The 21,636-nt window shown below is 35.9% G+C and overlaps 1 protein-coding gene across 5 annotated transcripts in view; it reads left to right on the top strand.

Moving 5' to 3' along the window:
• RASAL2 (RAS protein activator like 2) overlaps positions 1-21,636 on the top strand; it is a 373,040-nt gene that overhangs the window by 200,946 nt on the left and 150,458 nt on the right. For all 5 annotated transcript variants that reach the window (XM_003893469.5, XM_009192642.4, XM_009192644.4 and 2 more), the window contains exon 3: positions 2,551-2,677. In XM_003893469.5, the coding sequence (XP_003893518.2) occupies positions 2,551-2,677 (127 nt within the window). The remainder of the gene's footprint in view (positions 1-2,550; positions 2,678-21,636) is intronic.

The raw sequence follows: 21,636 nt of genomic DNA, 5'->3' as shown, positions 1-21,636 counted from the left end.
GTGAGCCGAGATCACACCACTGCACTCCAGCCTGGGAGACACAGCAAGACCCTGTCTCAAAAAGAAAAAAATGCAGTTTAGAATAAAGGTTACATTATGTTCTTTGTATCCTGAATGAGGAGTAAAATGCCCTAACCTTTAAGAGTGATACTTTGAATACAACCTTTTATCATATTTTAAGTTTTAATACTGGGAAATAAAGTGTCTACATTAAAACTTTGAGAAAATAATTGAATGAATTTTAGGCCCAAATAAAAGTTTGATGTATTGTATTTATTCTCTCCTTTGATATAGCAGAGACAAAGTATGTCCTCATAGAAGTCATTTTTACTTTTTCTGGATATGGCCTTCATAAATTTGCATAGAAAAAATATTTTCTCCTAAAACACCATAAGAAACTACTACTTTTTTTCTGCATGGTTTAGGCCTTTATTATTTAAGATAATAGGCATTTTTAGAACTATTATCAAATAGTTATGTTTATTTAGATTCAACTATTTCTTCAAAGAACCAGACTATTTTTTCCAAATTTACTCTCATTCTTCTGACTTTTAAGGCAGATACAGGATATGTTTTGCCTTTTTTAATAGGAGATAGTCATTTAAACCTATCAGTGATACTCTTTTAATTATTTAAGTAGAGATAATAAAATTTCCATCCTGTAAGGGACAGATGACTTAGATTACTGTTTGTGAAGTTTTGTATTACAGAGTACTTTTGGAAGAGTTCATGTCTTTATTGATGCTATTTTTTGGCCTTGGCTTATTTTTGTAATTTTTTATTTCTTCTGCCCTTCAATTTCTCAATGTGCAAAGAATAACCATAGTTATGGTAATAAGGAAATGGGAGAATTGGGGGTCCTATAAGGAGTATGAAAATTTAAATGCTTATGGAGGCATTAGGAATTTGCTCCTCGGATTCTCAGTAACAGAGAGAGAGTTTTCCTTGCCATCATCTCCTTGACCCGAGTCACAGGAGTTGGATTACGGAAGCAAAGCAGAAGGCATGTACACTTAAGCCTACACCTGTCCTACTTTTGCTGGATCCATTGATGTGATACGTGTCCATTGTAATCATTTGGAGAAATAAATCATTCATTCCCCATCTCTTAAGAGGAGATGATAATAATGTCTCCTTCATAATATCACACACATAAATTCATTAGACTTGCACATGTAATAACTCAGTGTTTCATTATTGAAATGTATTGAAAACAGTATTAGAGCCATAATAAATTAGGAATTGTGATTAATTATGACATACTTTGCCAAACTATTTAGGATGTTACAATTCTTAATTCTGATAAAAGCTACTAGTAAAATTTCATTACTGAATACTTAGCATTACCAGAAAAAGAAAAACCCAAAAACCAAAAAAAACCACAACTTTGAACCATCCCATTACTCTACAACGATAACCTGCTTTGTAAGTTTTAAAATAGTTATTGGCATTGGAGATTTTTTTTGTTACTATTCATAGTTCCCATTCCACATATGCAAATAACCTCTTGATATGTTTCTGAAATTATGTCAGAAAAAATGTTTATTAGGATTATAAAAACAATCTTACCTTTGGAAGAAATATGCCATTTTATGTTGGTATCTATATAAGTTTCCACTGAAAATGTGATTTATTAACTATGTATAAGTGCTCAATTCTAAAATTGAAGGAAATTTGGGTGATTTTACTACCTTTAATGAAATCTTTTAAGATAATTTTGAGACACACCAACATGGCACATGTATACATATGTAACAAACCTGTATGTTGTGCACATGTACCCCAGAACTTAAAGTATAATAAAAATAAAAGAAAAAAAGGTAATTTTGAGACTAAATCTTTCTGATCAACTTTTATTTCCATTTATTTTATTAAACATTGGGCAAAATTGGAGCTTGTGAACCAGTTTCTGATATAGAAGGACCTTTTATTTGTGTGGGTGTTTTGTTTTCTGAGCTCCAGAAGCAAGTACACACCTGGATATGATTTGTACATACTTCATGTTTGCTAATTTACATACTCACCTTTCCTGATGTTTCAGTTTTCTTTTTCTTTCTTTTTTTTTTTTTTTTTTGAGATGCAGTCTTGCTGTGTCGCCAGGCTGGAGTGCAGTGGTGTGATCTCGGCTTACTGCAACCTCTGCCTCCCAGGTTCAAGCAATTCTCCTGCCTCAGCCTCCAAAGTAGCTGGGACTGAAGGTGGGCACCACCATGCCTAGCTAATTTTTGTATTTTTAGTAGAGACGGGGTTTCACCATGTTGGCCAGGATGATTTCGATCTTTTGACCTCGTTATCCACCCACCTTGGCCTCCCAAAGTGCTGGGATTACAGGCGTGAGCCACCGCACTCGGCCCAGTTTTCTTTTTAAAGGAAAACTTCCTGTGAAGGGGTTGGTAATACCTTACCATTGTATATACTTTATTTCTATATTTCTCTTACCTTACTCTTTGTTACACACTCCTGTCTTCATTGACTAAAACCATTATTCAATCAGAAGGTAGTTATGGTGAGTTCACTATTAAGTTTCATCTTTTGCTTTTGATTAACTAGATACCTGTGGAAGGGGGACAGGAGCAGCAGACAGATTCCACCAAAGGGCGATGCCTGAGGAGAACTGTCAGCGTCCCTTCCGAGGGTCAGTTTCCTGAGTACCCACCAGAGGGCGCCACTAAACTGGGTAAGCTACTGTGAAAAGGAAATAAATTCCTAGCCTTTATCCCTTAATTTATGGACTTGTTACTGAGTAAAACAGAACATCCTGCATTTCCTGTTAAGTGCGTTGAAATCAATGGCACATTAAGCGAGAGTTAGAGGTCAATAGAGAGTTCTGTTCTTTATAACCAGCTGATAGCAAAGTTATTTTAAGGAGGTAGACTTTATGTGAGCACTAGTAAGCTTGCTCTTTAGTCCTAGGCAGATGGGATAATGTGTTGCTTCTGGGTTTATTGCTCAGCTGTAGATTTTGAGAGAGTATTTCGTGATCTTGTTGAAGCACTGAGGTTCATAAGGGAGCAGTATGTGTTGGAACTTAGTTTTAAGTGGTTTAGGTGTATCTTGTTCAGATAGCTACTGGTGTTATCTTGTACAATGTAATATTAGATCAGGCTAATTCAGCTAAGTTAATCTTGCATGTCTCACAAAAGTCATATGCTGGACTATGGTTGGAGTGGGTGACAAAAGGGAGAAACCCTACTTCCATTTTTCCAGTAAGGTTACTAAAGAAACCTTACTTTCATTGTTATATACTAAAGGAGTTAATGTCAATATCAAAGCAGCTAGCTCTTCCCTCATTCCCTATCACATGTATTCTGTTAACTGTTTTCATTTTTAATAATGGATATTTAAATAATCAGGCTGGTCAGGTAATTTTAAAAGAATATAAGTAAGATTAAATAGAATAATGAAGGAATTTGAAAGGTAGGAATTGTTTTGGTGCTTTATATTGTTGTGTTATTATTTGCTCAGTGAACCTTAGACTTTTGACATTTGATAAGTAGGTAGAATCATTTATTGTCTCTATGGTGATCAGTATGGATAATTCTATAATTTTGGTTATGTTTTCTAAAATCAGGGTTTGGTTTGGGATTTTGATGGGGATTGCCTTTTTCTTCATTTCTAAGTGGAACCCAGAACTTTTGGCTGGAATTTGAATCCTTTTGGGCAGAATTTGAATCTTTTATTTTTCTTTTTATTGTATAATAGTTGCTGTTTTCTTAGAAATTAGTTGAGTTAGCAAGCACTTTTTTCCAAGGAGCCACCTTGGAGAAGTCAGATTTTTCTCTCATCTTATTTCCACTGTACTTCTTTAACATATGTTGAAACCAGTTTAGGTGTGGGCCTAAATTCTACTAAAAACCTGTCTGGGTGTAACCATTTTATAGCCTGTTTATATTTCACATGCAACTTCTATGTAAATGGAACTGGCTTAGAGTCACCTTCTTTCAGTTCCTTTGCTTTCATTATTTGCAGTGATATGTTGACTGTTGTCTTTTTTTCTTTTTTTTTTTTGAGACGGAGTCTTGCTCCGTTGCTAAGGCTGGAGTGCAATGGCGCGATCTTGGCTCACTGCAGCCTCCATCTACTTGGTTCAAGCAATTCTCCTGCCTCAGCCTCCCGAGTAGCTGGGACTACTACAGGCATGCACCGTCATGCCCGGGTAATTTTTGTATATTTAATAGAGATGGGGTTTCACCATGTTTGCCAGGCTTGTTTCGAGCTCCCGACCACTGATGATTTGCCTGCCTTGGCTTCCCAAAGTGCTGGGAATAAAGCGTGAGCCACTGTGCCCAGCCTGACCATTGTCTTTACTAGTTCTCTAGGAACCTTTCGCTCTTCAATCTTTGACCCATAAAAGTCAATAGATTTTGAGGAAGTACAACTATAGTCTCAAGAATTATTATAATGTTATAGAAGAGGGAACTATATAGGAAATTGTTAAATATCTACAGTGTTCGAGGTACTGGCTCCAAAGACAAACTAAGATAAGGTGACAGAGGTGTCTGGTCTACAGCCAGTCCTTATCTTTTGTGCTTAACAAGAAGTCTAGTAGCCATTCTGACTCATGACAGTCCATGATTGTTTTCAGAGCAAATGTCCTAAATTCGCACTAAAGGCTATCATCATAAATATTATAGGGAAAAACACTACTTCTAGAGCCATTCTTGCTTATATGCCAGTCTAATCTTGAATTAGGTAATTGTTCTTTTTTTTATTATTATCGCCAAGTGATTTGTCTTTAGCCAAAATGTCTGCTGTCAAGTATTTCATTGAATAATTGCTGTATATGTAACATTCTATGCCAGTCGCGAAGAGTGAAAAGAGATATAAGACTTCTGCTCTTAGAACATTTTTTATGTAGTTAGCAAGATAGGATGAATACACATAGAAACTAGAATGTAAGTTAGTGTACAAAAATTGATTGTATTTCTATATACTAGCAATAAACAGGAAATGAAAAAATTTAAATATCCTGTTTATTATAGCATCATAACAAATTCCTAGGGGAAAAGATCTAATAAGAGATGTGAAAGACTTCTACATAAAGAACTTTAAAATATAAAAGAAAAAAAGATTTAAATAAATTGAGGGCTATATAACCATGATGATGGTTTAGAGGACTTAATATAATGTCGGTTCTCTTTAAGATCAAAATTTCAATGAATTTCAAAATTTCTGTACCCCAACCTTACCACCACATACACATACAAAATTGGCAAGTTGATTCTAAAATTCATCTTGAAATGCCATAGACCAAGTATAGACACAGTAGAAGAAAACAAGGTGAGAAGACTTAATCTACTAGTATCAAGATCTATTTTAAAAGTATAATAGGCCAGGCATGGTGGCTCACGCCTGTAATCCCAGCACTTTGGGAGGCCGAGGTGGGCAGATCACGAGGTCAGGAGTTCAAGACCAGCCTGGTCAATATGGTGAAACCTTGTCTCTACTAAAAATACAAAAAAATTAGCCGGGCGTGGTGGCAGGTGCCTGTAGTCCCAGCTACTCAGGAGGCTGAGGCAGGAGAATGGCATGAACCCAGGAGGCGGAGCTTGCAGTGAGCCGAGATTGCGCCACTGCATTCCAGCCTGAGAGACAGAGCGAGACTCTGTCTCAAAATAAAAAATAAAAAATAAAATAAAATAAAACTTGTAGAAATAACGTAGGATATTTTCATGATCTTGGATAAAGAAAGATTTCTTAAGTCAGGAGTGTCCAATCTTTTGGCTTCCCTGGGCCACATCAGAAGAAGAATTGTCTTGGGTCACACCCAAAATGCAGTAACACTAACAATAGCTGATGAGCTTAAAAAAAAAATAAAAAAAAAAAAAAGGTTTGTGCGAAAATCTCATAATGTTTTAAGAAAGTTTAAGAATTTTGTTGGACTGCATTCAAAATCATCCTGGGCTTCATGGAGCCCATGGACCGTGGCTTGGACAAATTTGTCTTAAACAATACAAAAAACGCTATTCATAATGGAAATAATTGATACATTGGACTATATTAAGATTAAGAATTCTATCAATCAGTACATCATTAAGAGAGTGAAAAGGCAAACCACAGAGGAGAATAATACATTTGCAACACCTGTAATGAACAAAGGGCTTTTATCTAGTATATATAAATGCTTCCTCATAGAAAATGAGCAAGAGGCTTAAACAGATATTTTAACGAACAGTTCACTGAAGAACAGACACAAAATAGTACATACTGTTTGATTCCATTTATATGAAGTTCCAAAACTGTTAAAACTAATCTATGGTATTAGATATTAGGATGGTGGTTACTTTTGAGGAGGAGGCACGAATAGTGATTGGGAGGAATATAAAGGTGGGTTCTGGAGTGCCAGTAGTGTTCTATTTGTTGACTTGGGTAGGAATTACACAGATGTGTTCACTTTGTGATAATTCATTGAGCATATGTGTGTTATACTTAAAGAAAATTTTAAAAAGATGAAGAAAAACAAGCTAAATTGTGCTGTCACATACGTGGTCTATACTATTACAAGGTACATAGTAAGGATGATTAAGAACTGCATAGCCAACTCTGTTGTATGCTACCAAAAGAGCCACTAAGATGAGGACTAACAAAAATAATTAGGCCAGGTATGATGGCTCACACCTATAATCCCAGCACTTTGGGAGGCTGAAGCCAGAGGATCACTTAAATCTAGGAGTATGAGACCAGCCTAGACAACACAGTGAGACCCTATCTCTACAAAATAAAAAAATTAGCCAGGTATGGTGGCCTACATCTGTAATCTCAGCTACTCTGAAGGCTGATGTGGGAGGATCTCTTGAGCCTGGGAGGTTGAGCCTACAGTGAGCTGAGATCACACCACTGCACTCTAGCCTGGGCAACAGAGTGAGACCTTGTCTCAAAAATAAAACAAAACAAAAACCACACATTTGATTTAGTGACATTACGGTTCTTGGTAAGATTAGGAACTGCAGTTTTAATGGTATGTGGCAGCAGAAGCCCTACTGAAATGGGTTTCGAAGACAGTGTGATAAGGAAATCAAAACAGCAAATGAAGACAGCTCTTTTTAAACGTTTGCCTATGGAAAAACTGAAAGCCTTTCCTCTTAGATCTGGAGTATGACAAGGATGCGCACTTTTACCACTCTTATTCATTATAGTACTGGAAGTCCTAGCTAGAGCAATCAGACAAGAGAAGGAAATAAAGGGCAACCAAATTAGAAAGGAAGAAGCCAACTTATCCTTGTTTGCAGATGATAAGATCTTGTATTTGGAAAAACCTAAAGACTCCACCAAAAAGCTATTAGGACTGATAAACAAAGTCAGTAAAGTTGCAGGATACAAAATCAGCATACAAAAATCAGTGGCATTTCTGTATGTCAACAGAGGAAAGATGAAAATCCAAAATTTTGGTTCCAAATAAGCAAATTGAGACAAATGTGTATGGTGAAAAAGAAGGGAATACTTAAGCACAGAATTTACTTCTTATTGACAAGAGTTCTCAGACTGTTGCATTCAGCAGTTTACAGGTTACCAAGGAGACTAAAGTTGACATAGATTTTGATTCATCAAATTTTTTTCCACTGAAAATGAGATGTTTACTTAAGGCACGTGTGCATCATGTCTAAAGTACCCACTTCCAGATTTAGAAAACCTAGGAAAAAACTATTTTCCCCAGGTAACAGTATCCAGGTTTTAATTTATTCATCAAAAGATTATCTAAATTCAAATGATACAAAGCATGGCTTGCTGAATTTTCAAAAGGAAATTATTTCTTCGGGTAGTAGGGTTCTTTGTATACAAATAATACTGGAAGGCATATTAGTTGACCGTGTGAACTAGAATTAGTAAATAGTCATTTTCAATGTCAATGTAACCTACAAATTCAACTTTTTTTAAAAAAACCAAAGCTATGAAATATCTTGCTAGAACTCTGAGAAAGGGGAAAAGTGAAAGCTGAAGAGTGGACATTTTTGTGAACTGTGCATTTACGGAAGAAAATTCATCTCTGCTACTGCATATTGCTTACTGCTTGGCTGGTATATAGTACAAGGTGAATCGGGAACTCCCTCCAGTCTTTTTGTTGTATTTCTTTGACATTCCTGTAAAGTTCATGTTTTCATGCCCAAATGGGCAAACTGCAGTATGAACCTGAAATGAACAAGGATACTTGTTTGCATGTAACATCATAAACATGATCATAAAGCTGATTTAATTAGAAAATGCCAAACATTCATAAGTCCAAGGCTTTCTCAGTTCTCAAGCAGAAAGTTCAGATTGAACTGGTAAATTCAAAACCGAACGTCTAGTAACTCAAGGCTGCAGAGATCTCATGCCTCTATTTTAATATATTATGATAGAATATTAAAGTTATCCCATGATCTTACTTACAGAATGTCTGGATTTTTATGAAAACTGTGCCTATGATAGTAAATTTGTTTTATTATCCTAGAGACCTCCAAAACCCATAAACATTTGATAAATATATTTAAAATTATAATTTAACATAGTATGCCTCTGATATATTCTAGCAAGCCTTAGGAAATAATATATCGAAAGTATTTTAGAGTCAAAGCTAGCTATCTAAAATTTTTATGTTTATATACATAAAGACTAAAAAAGGTATTAAGTTGGAAAACTCTGAGGAAAAGCCAACCTTTTACTTTGTACCATCTTTTCCTAAGTTTATAGACCTCTAAGTGACTAAAAACTTGAGAAAACTTTGAAGAAAAGTAATATTAAAGTAGAATATGTTCTCTAGAGTATTTATAAAAATATTATAAAGGTTAAAGCTTTTGATCAAAATTAATAAAGGATATTGATTATTCAAACATTAGCTGGGTTTTTTTTTGTTTTGTTTTGCTTTGTTTTGTTTTTGAGACAGTGTCTCACTCTGTTGCCCAGGCTAGATTACAGTGGTGTGGTGTAATCATGACTCCCAGGCTCAACTGATTCTCCCACCTCCACCTGCCAAGTAACTGGTACTATAGGCACTCACCACCATGCCTGGCTTTTTTTTTTTTTTTTAATTTATTGTAGAGACAGGGTGTCACTATGTTGCTCAGGCTGGGAAACCTTGGTTTTAACCCTGGCCCTTTCTGTTAAATTAGCCTTAGTTCTAACTTTGTTTGTAAATTAGTAAGGACTCTGTTTTTATTCCCAAGACATTGTTAAAAATATCTAGATAATTTATGAAATATTTTCAAGATGCTAGAATCTTCTATGAAACTACTGGATGGTAATAGCATTGGCAGATGGGATATGTGAGTAATGAAGATTTAATATTATAAGAGATATATCCTTCCCTTTTAAAAATAGGGTAAAAATACTGATAAAAAATATCTGTGTATGGTAGTACTCAATATTTAGATTGGCTGTTAAATTAATGTGTATATTTACTTAACCAACAGAAGCAGACCTTGAACTTTCTGGTGATATATTAATACATATAAATGATCAAAATCTTTATAAAAATAATGTCCTGGTATTTCTAGCTTTGAAAGTTGGAGCTCAATGGATAATAGCAGCCAGTGATTTTCTTTGAAATTTCCTTAAAATGTCATGTCTTGTTCCTCTCCTGTAAAGTAAGATTATTTCACTACTATCTATAAGAAAGCTCACATTAAAACAGCTGCATAATATCTAGGCATTATATTTGTATTCCACATTAATAGATTGCAGTGATATGCAGGTAATTTGAGGAGAACTCAAATGAGCTCAAGAATTATCAATCATTATGAATAATTAAGCTAGAAAACCCTGGAAAAATGTTCCTCAAGGTTTTGGTTGAGTAGTTTTGGGTTTTCTTAAAAACCGTGAGTGACTGTATATTTATTCTTTGAAACAAGATTCGGGAAGATGTACGTGGTAATACTGATGATAATATTCTGGAAGAATTGGCTTGATTATGGGATAAAATAGCCATCTGTTATAATGTGACATATGGAGTCCTAAAAATCAGTACACTATGCAAGTGGAGACAAAGTGGTTGGGGACACTACTCTCAAAAACATGGTAACACACAAAAAAAGATAAAACTAGGTTTCAAATACTATAATGAATATAACACTTTACCTTGAAAAAATCCAAAAGTTCTCAAACTAACCTAGTAAAATCAATTTTACTGTTTGATTTTATGAGCTAGATTTTGATTAGCAGTAACACTTTTTTCGATTGGGACTTCAGTTCTCAATTCCAAGTTGAGGTGCTAGACCACAATTCCTGCTGTAATTTGAAGTTTGGATTCCTAATTTGTTCTTTTATCGTCCATATTTTAGCACAGTAGAGATTTGTTAACTTCTGTGAAGGTGGCTCCAAAGCAGTGCAGCCACTTAATGGTTACGCAAACTGTTACCCTATTACCTGTCACTTGTTATCATTGATTTGTAGCTGTTTCATAAAATTTCCAGTAGATGGCAGTAAAGTTTCTTCAATAAAGGATTCCCTTTCTAATTTGTGGAAGTCATTTGTGTAGGCTATTGTTGTGGTTGCTGTTCTCAGTTTGTACAGTCAAGTTCTGTGGAAATGGGTGCCCAAGAAGACCAGAGTAGAGTACTCTAAAATGTGATACCCACGCTAGAGGCTCCTCTTAATCAGCCCAAAGGCCAAGTTAGTCTTAGTAAACCACTGTGGTGGTTGGAGAATCAGGTGGAAAGTAGGAATGATTTTTAGTTTCAGCCTGGACATCTGGAGGAGATGAATGGCAGATTGAACACAAGCATCTAATTATACTCCTCCCAGAAACTCCACCAAACCTAGTAAAGGTATTTTATTTTAAAGACATGATCCGTCAAGGATATGGAGAAAGAGAAAGAAGAAAACAGCCACACACACACACACACACACACACACACACACACACGCACACAAATTGAAAGCTGAAAAGCAAACAGAGTGTGGCAAATGACGTAGCTTACTTAAGAAAGCCAAATCTTAATCTGGCTATGAAGAAGGCCAAAAAGGAAGCTGACCTTTACCCTAGAATCTTCAAATAGCTCAGGAATTGAGCCAGACATATGTGGTAGCAGATCCCCAGGTCTCCTCCTCTTCCCCATTCCACTGAACAACTTTCTTCCTACCTATACCTCCACCTTAGTATAAGACTCCAAGTGTACTCTTTGGAGGAAAAAAAAAAGCCCAAGGATCTTTGGATTGGGAGATACTAGGCAAAATTGAGAACAGGGCATTTTACCACATATGAGGGAATTAGGTGAATATGTGCACACTGAATAATGGGACTCCTCCACCTTTCTTCTCTCACTTGCCTTTACCCTACAGGCAGGAGATTAGTAGAATACTCCTTGGGGTATTTAGCCCAAGATGAAAGATTAAAGGATACCAACTTTCCCAAGACTAGTGGACATCTGAAGAGAAGCCTGAAGACTAGTGGACATCTGAAGAGAAGCCTGAAAGCGAGAGACTAGAGCATAGAAAAAAGGAGGAGAAGAAGGAAGAAGAGGAAGAAGAAGAAGAAAAGAAAGAAAAAAGGAAAAAAGCAACATGGAGGTATAGAGACTAGGCAGGGGACAGAAAACTTTAAAAAAAGATTGATATCCTCAGAAAGATAGGATATTACATATATGAAACAAGAACAGAATGTTTTACAAAGTTGAGCTTTTGTCTATTAAAAATTAGAATATAAAACTCAATAGAAGGGTTGGAAAATGGAATTGAGAAAATAGAAAGTAGAGAGAAAAAAATAAATAAAATAATGAGAGTACCAGTCTAGGAAGCTGAACATCGAAACAACAATTCCAGAAAAAGGCAAAGAAAGGGAGCAAAACCGTAGCGAAATAATTTCAGGAAATTTCCCACCACTGAAAGATATGTGTTTCCAGATTGAAAGGGCTTACTGAGTTCCCATGACAAGGCACATTTCATGAAATTTTAAATTGTCTCTAATGACAAAGAAACAGTCTTACAAACCTGCAAAGAAAGGGAAATCGGAGTACATACAAAGGATCAGAAAGGCTTTGGACTTACAATAAGCAATATCGGAAGCTAGAGAACGATGAGGAATGCCCTCAAAATTCTGAAGGAAATTTTTTTCCAGTCCAGAATTGTATATTTAGCTATAAACCATTAGTCAAGTATGAGAATAGCATAAAGACATTTTCAGACATGCAAGACTTAAAAAAGGTTGCCTCCTACACATCGTTTTTCCTGAAGCTAATGAAAGATATGTTTTACTAAGAATGAGGACAGGAGATTCAGCACAGGGGAGAGAAAAAGGGAACTTTTAGTAGAATGCTAAAGACAGAACCAAGTTTAATAGCTGAGTACAAGATGTAGAATGAAGACAGCCAGTTCAGACTGGAGCAGCTGATAAGACTGTAGTGAGACTTTCCAAGAACACAAAATTGATAAATTAACTCAATCAATGGAAACAATAGGAAGCGCATTTGTGGTTGAATTAACAATAAGCACATAGATATCTGAGCAAATGAATAATACAAGAGAACACTATAAGAGAAACAAAAAAGTAGTTCAAGACAAAGAGAATACTTCTATAGCACCTTTTAACATTTTAGGCACTTTACAGATGTGAACTTTTTAATCCTTGTAAACCCAAGAGGTAGATAATGTTACAATGAATATTTTATGGGTAAGGAAACTGAGGCATAGAGCGGTGAAGTAACTTGCCTAAATAGCTAGACAGCCAATAAGTGGCAAAAATAGGATTTGAACCCTGGAAGTGTGCCTTCAAGATCTATGCTCCTGACCACTATGCTACAGTCTACATAGGATTTACTCTGTGGCTGGAGTTTAAATAACATACATAGTCATAATATTGTTTGCCCTTACCAAAATTACTATGTAACTATATAGGGAGGGTGAGAGAATAGGAATATGTATGCACCTACTGGGATGGTGATAGAGGAGGAAAGATTCACATTCTCATCTTTCATAGTGGAAAGTCAATAGATAATGTGTAAAATAGAAAAAATTTAAAATATCAATAGAGCAGTGGCTCACACCTGTAATCCCAGCACTATGGGAGGCCAAGGCAGGCAGATCACCTGAGGTCGGGAGTTTGAGACCAGCCTTACCAACATGGTGAAACCCCATCTCTACTAAAAATACAAAATTAGCCGGGTGTGGTGGTGCATACCTGTAATCCCAACTACTCAGAGGCTGAGGCAGGAGAATTGCTTGAACCCAGAAGGCGGAGGTTGTGGTGAGCCAAGATCGTGCCATTGCACTCCAGTCTGGGCAACAAGAGTGAAACTCTATCTCAAAAAAAAATTTTTTTTGGTAGAGATGGGATCTTACTGTGTTGCCCAGGCTGGTCTCAAACTCCTCACCTGAAGTGATACTCCCACCTCGGCCTCCCAGAGTGCTGGGAATACAGGTACAAGCCACGGCATCTGGCCAAGTTTCATAACTTCAGTTCTCGTCATCTTCTAACTCTCTTCGTGGTTTTAATGATCAACTTCCCTTTAAAGCTTCTCTTTCTTGACTTCTGTGACATTTTTTCCTCTATTGCTTATGTCCTGCCTCACTGTAATTTTTAAAGTATTTCCCACCTTTTAAATGCAGATGTTTAAATGTCTTATCCTTAGCCTTCTTCTTTTGCTTTGTCCTTTCTCGGTAGTTGACTTCACCTATATTCATGTTTCCAAATGTCATCCCTGGGCCAATACCTTTTAAATCTCTATTTTTGGCTTCTACTTCTCTTCTCAGTTCCAGATCTGAATTCCCAATTGGTCATCTGAACAGCTGTACTAGAATGTTCAAAACTGAAGCCATTATCTTTGATTAGTTTCCTTTGTTTGTTCCTTCCCTCCCCAAAACCTGTTCTCATGTGATGACTGGTTCTGTTAATATGTTAGTAATATGGTTCTGTTAATATCCTTCTGGTCATTCTAACTTTACATTACTCTTTTATTTCTAGCTAAATAACAACTACTCATCTACCTATTCCTGTTTCTATTTTTATTCTTCTGTATTAACTCATTTTACTGCTCATTTGTCATTATCTTAGAGCACTAATTGAATCATACTACTTTCCTTGTTTAAACACTTTTACTGTGTCTCCATTGATCTATAAGATGAGGTTCAAATTTACAGTGACACTAAAGGTCGTATATATTCTGACCAAGATTTAGCTCTTTAAGGTCATCTTTTTTTTTTTTTTTTTTACCCACCACAGGTACGTATTATGGATTCTGGCCACATAGGACTGCTTCAGATTCACTAGGCATTCTCAATACACATGGGCTTTTGTTCACATAGGGCATAAACCTGTAATGTCTTACTCTGTTCTTCCACCTTCATTTCTACCTTCCATGTGTAGAAATCCCATTTATCCTAAGGGCCCAATTAGATATCACCTCTTGGCAATCTTTTTCTTCATTCACTGATCGGAATTCACTAGCATTTTTATCTGTGATAAACAGTATTTTTTGTACTTCTGATGTTTGGATGTATGTTCTTATATTTTCAGTAAGTTATTGGTATGTGTCATCTTTACTAGATTGGAACCTCTTAGATGGCAAGATTGTATCTTACTCACCTTGGTATCACCATAGCAGGTTGTTTTGTACATAATTGCAGGCTGAGTAAATGACTGATTATTGAGCAAATGACTGATATTAGACATATTAGAGAAACTTTCTTGACTTTCAGGTGGAGCATGTCAAAGTGAAAAATAATCTTAGATGTGGGTAATTCTTTTTTATCCTGAAGGGAAAACCATACCCACTTTAGAGAAAATTGTTTAGTAATGAAATTAGAGAATTACTAAGTATCATTGCACAGCCACAGGGCTATAAGCAATATAGTCACAACTATTGGTTTTGATAAATACAAATTTGGTAAATGCCATTGTCCAAGTTAACAAGTCACAGTATCAAGTGTACATGGTTGTGAATGTCAGATCTGAACTCCTTGCTATTGGTTAATATCGTAACCATAGTTATGTTAGTGAGCAAGATATTTGTGTTTATTTTTAAGATTTTATTAATAGTAAATCACTTTTATTAATTAGTTTCTTATAGAGAATGGTAAGAGAAAATAAATTATCTTAATGAAAGGAAATGACCATTTTATCCTTTTTGCTGCATTTCACAAAATGAATATTAGGTTATTTATAGCAAAAACATGTATTAGGTTGTTAAGAGATCAATTAGTATACAAAAACCACACAAGAAGGTTTAGCAGTTATTTCACAGATAGAGGGTTTACTGTTTCAGGAAAGAAAATGCATACCTGTAACTAGAACACATTCTGTCTGGAAGGATACCTTTACCAGTGACAGTGCTGGGTAGTGGAAAATGGCACCAGCTTTGAAGTTGTCTTAACCTGAATTCAAATTCCATATCTTCTCATCATTAATCCTGAACCTCAGTTTCCTTGTCGGAGGAGATTTTTATTATGATTCAAAAGAACAATGCAGGAGCAGTAACATAAACTTTGATTTGAGACAAACTTCAGTTCACTCTGACTCATAAAATCATGGAACCAGTGAGATAATAGATTAGGTGTTATGTTTCTCATCTTGCTTGGACAGGTTTAACCTACTACAAAAATTTGAAACTGGGCATAGTAGCTCACTCCTGTAATCCCAACTACTTGGGAGGCTAAGGTGGGAGGATTGATTTGGTCCAGGAGTTCGAGGCTGCAGATTGCACCACTGCACTCTAGCCTGGGTGACAGAGCAAGACCCGATCTCTAGAAAAAAAAAGAAAAAGAAAAAAAAAAGGAAGAGAAAAGAAAAGAAAAAAAGAAATTTGAGGTGTGGCATCTCTTAAAGCATTCTATCCCTATATCTTGTCACATTGCTCATTTGTTTTTTCCATTTTCACTTGCACTTACTTTCTTCTAACGTATAGTCATAATTCACCAGTCTGTTATGTAATGAAGGTAGAAAGATGGGAGTGGGCTTGTTTATAATGCATCTTGAAATATGTTTGGAGACTTGACCTAGACCCTTGACTGCCCGGAACCTTTTCTGAAAGGAAAAATAAGTAATTTAGATAAGTTGAGAAAAATTAGCTAAATATTGTTTAATTGTACATGTGCATATGCTCTCTTTTTAGGTAGCCCAAGATTGGCTGTGCTGTTTACCAAAGCCTTTTAAGTTTACATTTCAAGCAGAAGGATTTATAAATCAGATTGGTGGAAAATCTAGTTTAATTTTATATGCAAAACAGACTGTAACTGTCTCGAGGGATGAAGTTTTTGGTTTGTTATGACCCCCTTGGCACCCACCTGCCAACTGGTCTCTATAGTAAAAATGCTTAACCAAGAAAGCTCCCTAGTTTCTCATGAAGCTGTTGTGTTCATTGGATTGTTCTGGTTACTTTTATTTCTGTAAAATTTAAAGCCATTTTCTTTCCCGTTGTCTTCAGATATTTGCATGTTAACATTTTTCCTCATTTTAATTGATATTTAATATAGCACAACAGGAAGCCTCCATTCATTTCATTTTTTAAAAACATTCTCCTTACAAACTTCCTATTTTGTCTGTGTTTGACATGTTCTTTCTAACTCTGAAGAGTAGAGAATAACATAGGAAAAATTCAAGGTAGAAAACAGTGACTAGAACATGAATTCACAGGATGAGAAGGAAGTAAACGCGACTGCATTAGAAAGAGAACCAGTAATAGAGGAAAGATAATTATCAGTTCATTTTTTCCCCTTAAAGGCCTTAGGTTTTTTCCCTCCCACTTTAATCAGAGTAGTGCCACCAAAGAGTCAAAAACGTATTTAAACAAATCTTTTGTAATTAATTTTTAAAGGTAGGAATTGTAGAGAAGTATTCATTCAGATATATGTATTAGGAACCAGATGAGCTAGGGATAGAGCTAATGAGATAATACATTGGGTGTGACTTAAAATAAGAAGAGAAAAAAATACATTTAAAAGCAGAATATCATTAGCAGTACATATAACAGTTGGATAGAAATAGCCTTGGAGTAGCCACTAAAGGCTAGAAAGTTTCACAGTGGTAGATAGGCTCCCTGAAAGAAACTGTATGTGGAATAGGAGAAAAGAGAAAACTAGGCCTCTTCTAATAAGGTTTGACATCAGTGATACAGTTAGTTACAGTAAAAAATGGGCTCTTATAACTAAATGTGTTACTCAAGTTAATGTTAGAATTAGCTGGGTACCATGGCTCTGTAATCCTACCACTTTAACAGAAAGATTGCTTGAGGTCAGGTGTTTGAGACCAGCCTAGGAAACATAATGAGACCCCATCTCTACAAAAAATGAAAAAATTAGCCAAGCGTGTTAGTGTGTGCCTGTAGACCTAGCTACTTGGGAGGCAGAGGTGGGAGGATCACTTGAGCCAAGGAGTTTGATTCTACATATAGCTATGATTAAATAGTCTACACTAGCTATGATTATGCTGCTGCACTCCAGCCTGGGTGACAGAGTGACACCAAGATCCTGCCTCTAAAAATAAAGAAACGAATTAATAAATAAGAATTTTTTAAACTTTCCCAAGAAAAATTAATTTTGCAGAATCTCATGTACCCATGTAAAAGGCTGGCTTATATGTTTTCCACGTTAGAAAGAATTCATCATAGATCAAAGGTATATGGTATCGGTTCTCATCAGGGAATATCAGAATAGGTTCAAAATTTCATTAACAGAAATCTACCTCCCTCGTAATTACTGCTAATAAGTGAGAATAATAAGTGGATTTTCAAAAGAAATGTTATTAGACTCTAAGAAGTCACCTTTTAGTATGTATTTGTCTTTCAAAATTTATGGTACGCTATTTCCATTTTATTTGTAATAATGCTCTACTGTTTCAGAATTGGTTATTGTACTAAAAGTTTATGTCTCAGAAAAGAATATCTAATTAATTTTTTATTTTATTTTATTTATTTTTGAGGTGGAGTTTCGCTCTTGTTGCCCAGGCTGGAGTGCAATGGTACAATCTCACCACAACCTCCGCCTCCCAGGTTCAGGCAATTCTCCTGCTTCAGCCTCCCAAGTAGCTGGGATTACAGGCATGTGCTACCATGCCCGGCTAATTTTTTATTTTTAGTAGAGATGGGGTTTCTCCATGTTGGTCAGGCTGGTCTCGAACTCCCAACCTCAGGTGATCTACCTGCCTCGGCCTCCCAAAGTGCTGGGATTACAGTGGTGAGCCACCACTCCCGACCAATTTTGTTTTCCTTTCTATAACCCCCTTTTTCTCCCATTTTACCTATGTTATCTTGTCTTATAGACTTTTTATCACATGTTTTAAGTGATGATTCGTTCTTTCTGGAGACAATCAAAAATAGCATTATCCCTATGGTTTAAACCATGCTACAATATAAATATTGAAAGGCTCTTAATAAAGGACAAGTTTCATGTAGTAATACTGTCCAGGTCAATAGAACAATCTCATTCTAACTTAGCATTTCTTTTCTATTTTGAATGAAATTAAAATTATCAAACTCTTTAAAAAATGTCAGTATGTGTATATATCCAAATTTAGTTGCTCCCATGGAGGTCCTCTTAAGTAGCTTTTTAAAACTATAGTATTTCCTAGTATTCATTTAGATTATAAGTAACATTCTTCAGGCTATAAACTATTTTTAAATTAGAATCTTAGATATCAGAAAATTATTAATTTACCAGGGAGAATATAATTAATAAAACACAGTTTATTTTATTTTTATTTTATTTATTTATATTTCGAGAAAGGGTCTTACTCTGTCACCCTGGCTGGAGTGCAGTGGCATGAGCTTGTCTCACTGCAGCCTCGACCTCTTGAGTTCAAGCAATCCTCCCACTTCAGCCTCCTGAGTAGCTGGGACTACAGGCGCACACCACCACACCTAGCTAATTTTTTTGTATTTTTTTTTATAGAGACAGTATTTCTCCACGTTGCCCAGGCTAGTCTCAAATTCCTGGGCTCAAGCAATCCACCCGCATCAGCCTTCCAAAGTTCTGGGATTACAGACATGAGCCACTGTGCCCAGCCACAGTTCATTGTTGAATCAGAAAGCATAATTGGCGGAAAGACAACCTTGTGGGTTCTTGTACCTAGAAAAACAGTATAGAAATGGCCAGTCCCAAGAGTGACCTTATTTAGAGAAAAGGTCTTTGTAGATATAATTAAAAATCTCAAGGTAAGAACATCCTGGATATCTAGGTGGGTCCTAATCCGGTGACAAATTTCCTCATAAGAGACAGAAGAGGGGAAGACATAGACATGGAGAAGAAGGCCTTGTGAAGACAGAGGCAATGATTGGAGAAAGGCAGAAATAAGCCAGGGAATGCCGGAAGCCACCAGAAACTGGAGGAGGCAAGCAAGTCTTCTCCCCTGCAGACTTCCAAGGAAGGGTGGCTCTGCCTATACCTTGGTTTTGGACTTCTGACTTCCAGAAAATTATGAGAGCATAAATTTCCATGGTTTTTAAGTCACTCTGTTTGTGGTAATTTGTTATGGTAGCACTAGGGAGATGATACATCTGGTTATTTTTTCTGCTATACAGACTATCTCATCTCCTATCTCGTTTCCAGTATACAGTACCATGAATCTGCTACTTTTAATTGAGTCTCTTACTCCTATTTCTTTTTACTTTTTTTTATTTTTAATTTGTATGGGTACATAGTAGGTGTATATATTTATGGGGTACGTGAGATATTTTGATACAGGCATATAATGTGTAATAATCACATCAGGGTAAGTGGTATCTGTCACCTCAAGTATTAATCATTTATTTGTGTTATGAACATTCCAATTGTTATTCTAAAATGTACAACAAATTGTTGCTGACTGTAGTTACTTTGTTGTGCTATCATGTATTAGATCTTACTTATTCTGTAATTCTTATTTCTTAGTATCACCGATTGCCATCTCAAATTCATCTATGTTTTTAGAATAAAAATAAAGAATAGTTATAAATGTGAAGAAGCAATAAGTGATGTAACTAGGTAAACATAATGATGACAAAACAGTGACAATGCTAAGTTCTGGATATATTTTATCTCATTTATTCCTGGCAGTCATCCTATAAACAAGTATTATTAGTACCCTTATATTATAGAGAAGAGTACTGATGCCAAATAAGTGGTAGAACCAGAATTCAAACCCAGGTCTGTATGACTTTAAATCCACCTCATCATGGTATTTCCCTACTACTTTATACAAATCACAATTACCAATAGGGTATTTCTGGTTATGAGTGATTTATAAATACTAAAAGGCAGCTGTGAGACCTTGTCTCTCTTTTCTTCCTCTCCCCAGCTATATTTGTTCCCTGATTCAGAGCCCCGCAGAGTGATTGACTTAGCAAATTGCCTAACCTAGGGAGTACAGCCTTTCATTCCTCAAATATATATTTTTTAATTCCTATTATGTGCCACACACTGTTCTGGCCTGTTGAACAAAGCATTCAAAAATAGCCAACAGTACAGATAAAAGCCTCTGCCTTCAGGGAACTTACATTCTGGTGGGACTGGACTGGCAAAGCTAACACCTTTACAATATACCACATGGTGACAAATGCAATGGAGAAAAAAGGTAAGGTAAAAGATGTAGGGAGTGCTGTGGGTGGAGAAGGGAGCAAAGGAATGCTATTTTTATATGAGATCATCAGAGAAGGCCTCACTGATTAAGGAACATTTGGTGAAGATCTGAAAGAAAATGTCCCAGAACTGACATTTGAGTTCCTTGAATTTCCAGTTTAATAGGCCTATGAAATTCCAGTTTAATAGGCCTGTGAAGTGCTCAACATTGTGAATAAATACAGACCCCCTTGAAGGCACATCTTCAGGAAATTTCAGAACATCCACAATGGGAGAGACCCTTCTAAAAGTTTTCAGGGATTTAAAGCAGAAACAAAAAATACTCTATAAAGGATTTGAATAAGAGCAGCATCTGACTTCTTGATAGTAATATTAGAGGCTGAGACGTTGGAGCACTGCCCTTAAAATTCCAAGTGAACATGATGCCTAAACTGTTATTATATTCCAAGCTAATGTATCTGTCAAGTATAAGAAGGGGTAAATCTTATACTTCTTATACTAAAGTATAAGTATAAGTAAATCTTATAAGTAAATACTAAATACTAAATATAAGTAAATACTAAAGTATAAGTGTAAGTAAATCTTATCAGTAAATCTTATACTTCTTATACTAAAGGACCAGACTGAAGTTCCAGCTACTCAGGAGGATCACTTAAGCCTAGGAATTCGAGGTTGCAGTGAACTATGATCACACCACTGTGCTCCAGCCTAGGTGACAGAGCGAGATCCTGTCTCTTAAAAAAAGGGACAAGAGAAAGACAAGGGTTATCCCCAGAAGCTTGGTGAAAGGAAGTCTCTGGATGGCAGCTATGTAGCTGACTGAGTGAGCATCCAGTCCAAACTGGGGTAAAAGGATGGAAGGCTCTGGTATATATTAGTATTATAAGTTAGTAATAAATATACATTCAGCAAATTTTGGTTAATTACATTGTTGACTAAGTTGTTTTAATCAGAGCCATTAGTGGGGTCAGGGGGAAGGATAAATATTATTGAATGCTCAAGTTAAGGTACTAGTTTATTATAGTTCCCCTGTGTTACAGCAGTGTTACCAGATGACTAGTAAGCCCTGCACAAATCTTTTCTCAAAATCGTTTGATTGGATAAATTTGGAAGATTGGGCTAATGCTAGATCACAATATGAGTAACATAAGTAATGTATTATTTTGTCCTAATGGTTCTGCT

This window comes from Papio anubis, chromosome 1 (assembly GCF_008728515.1).
Source record: "Papio anubis isolate 15944 chromosome 1, Panubis1.0, whole genome shotgun sequence".
NCBI lineage: Eukaryota > Metazoa > Chordata > Mammalia > Primates > Cercopithecidae > Papio > Papio anubis.
The sequence above is the reverse complement of the archived record's forward strand: the minus strand, read 5'-3'. Positions and strand labels throughout refer to the sequence as shown.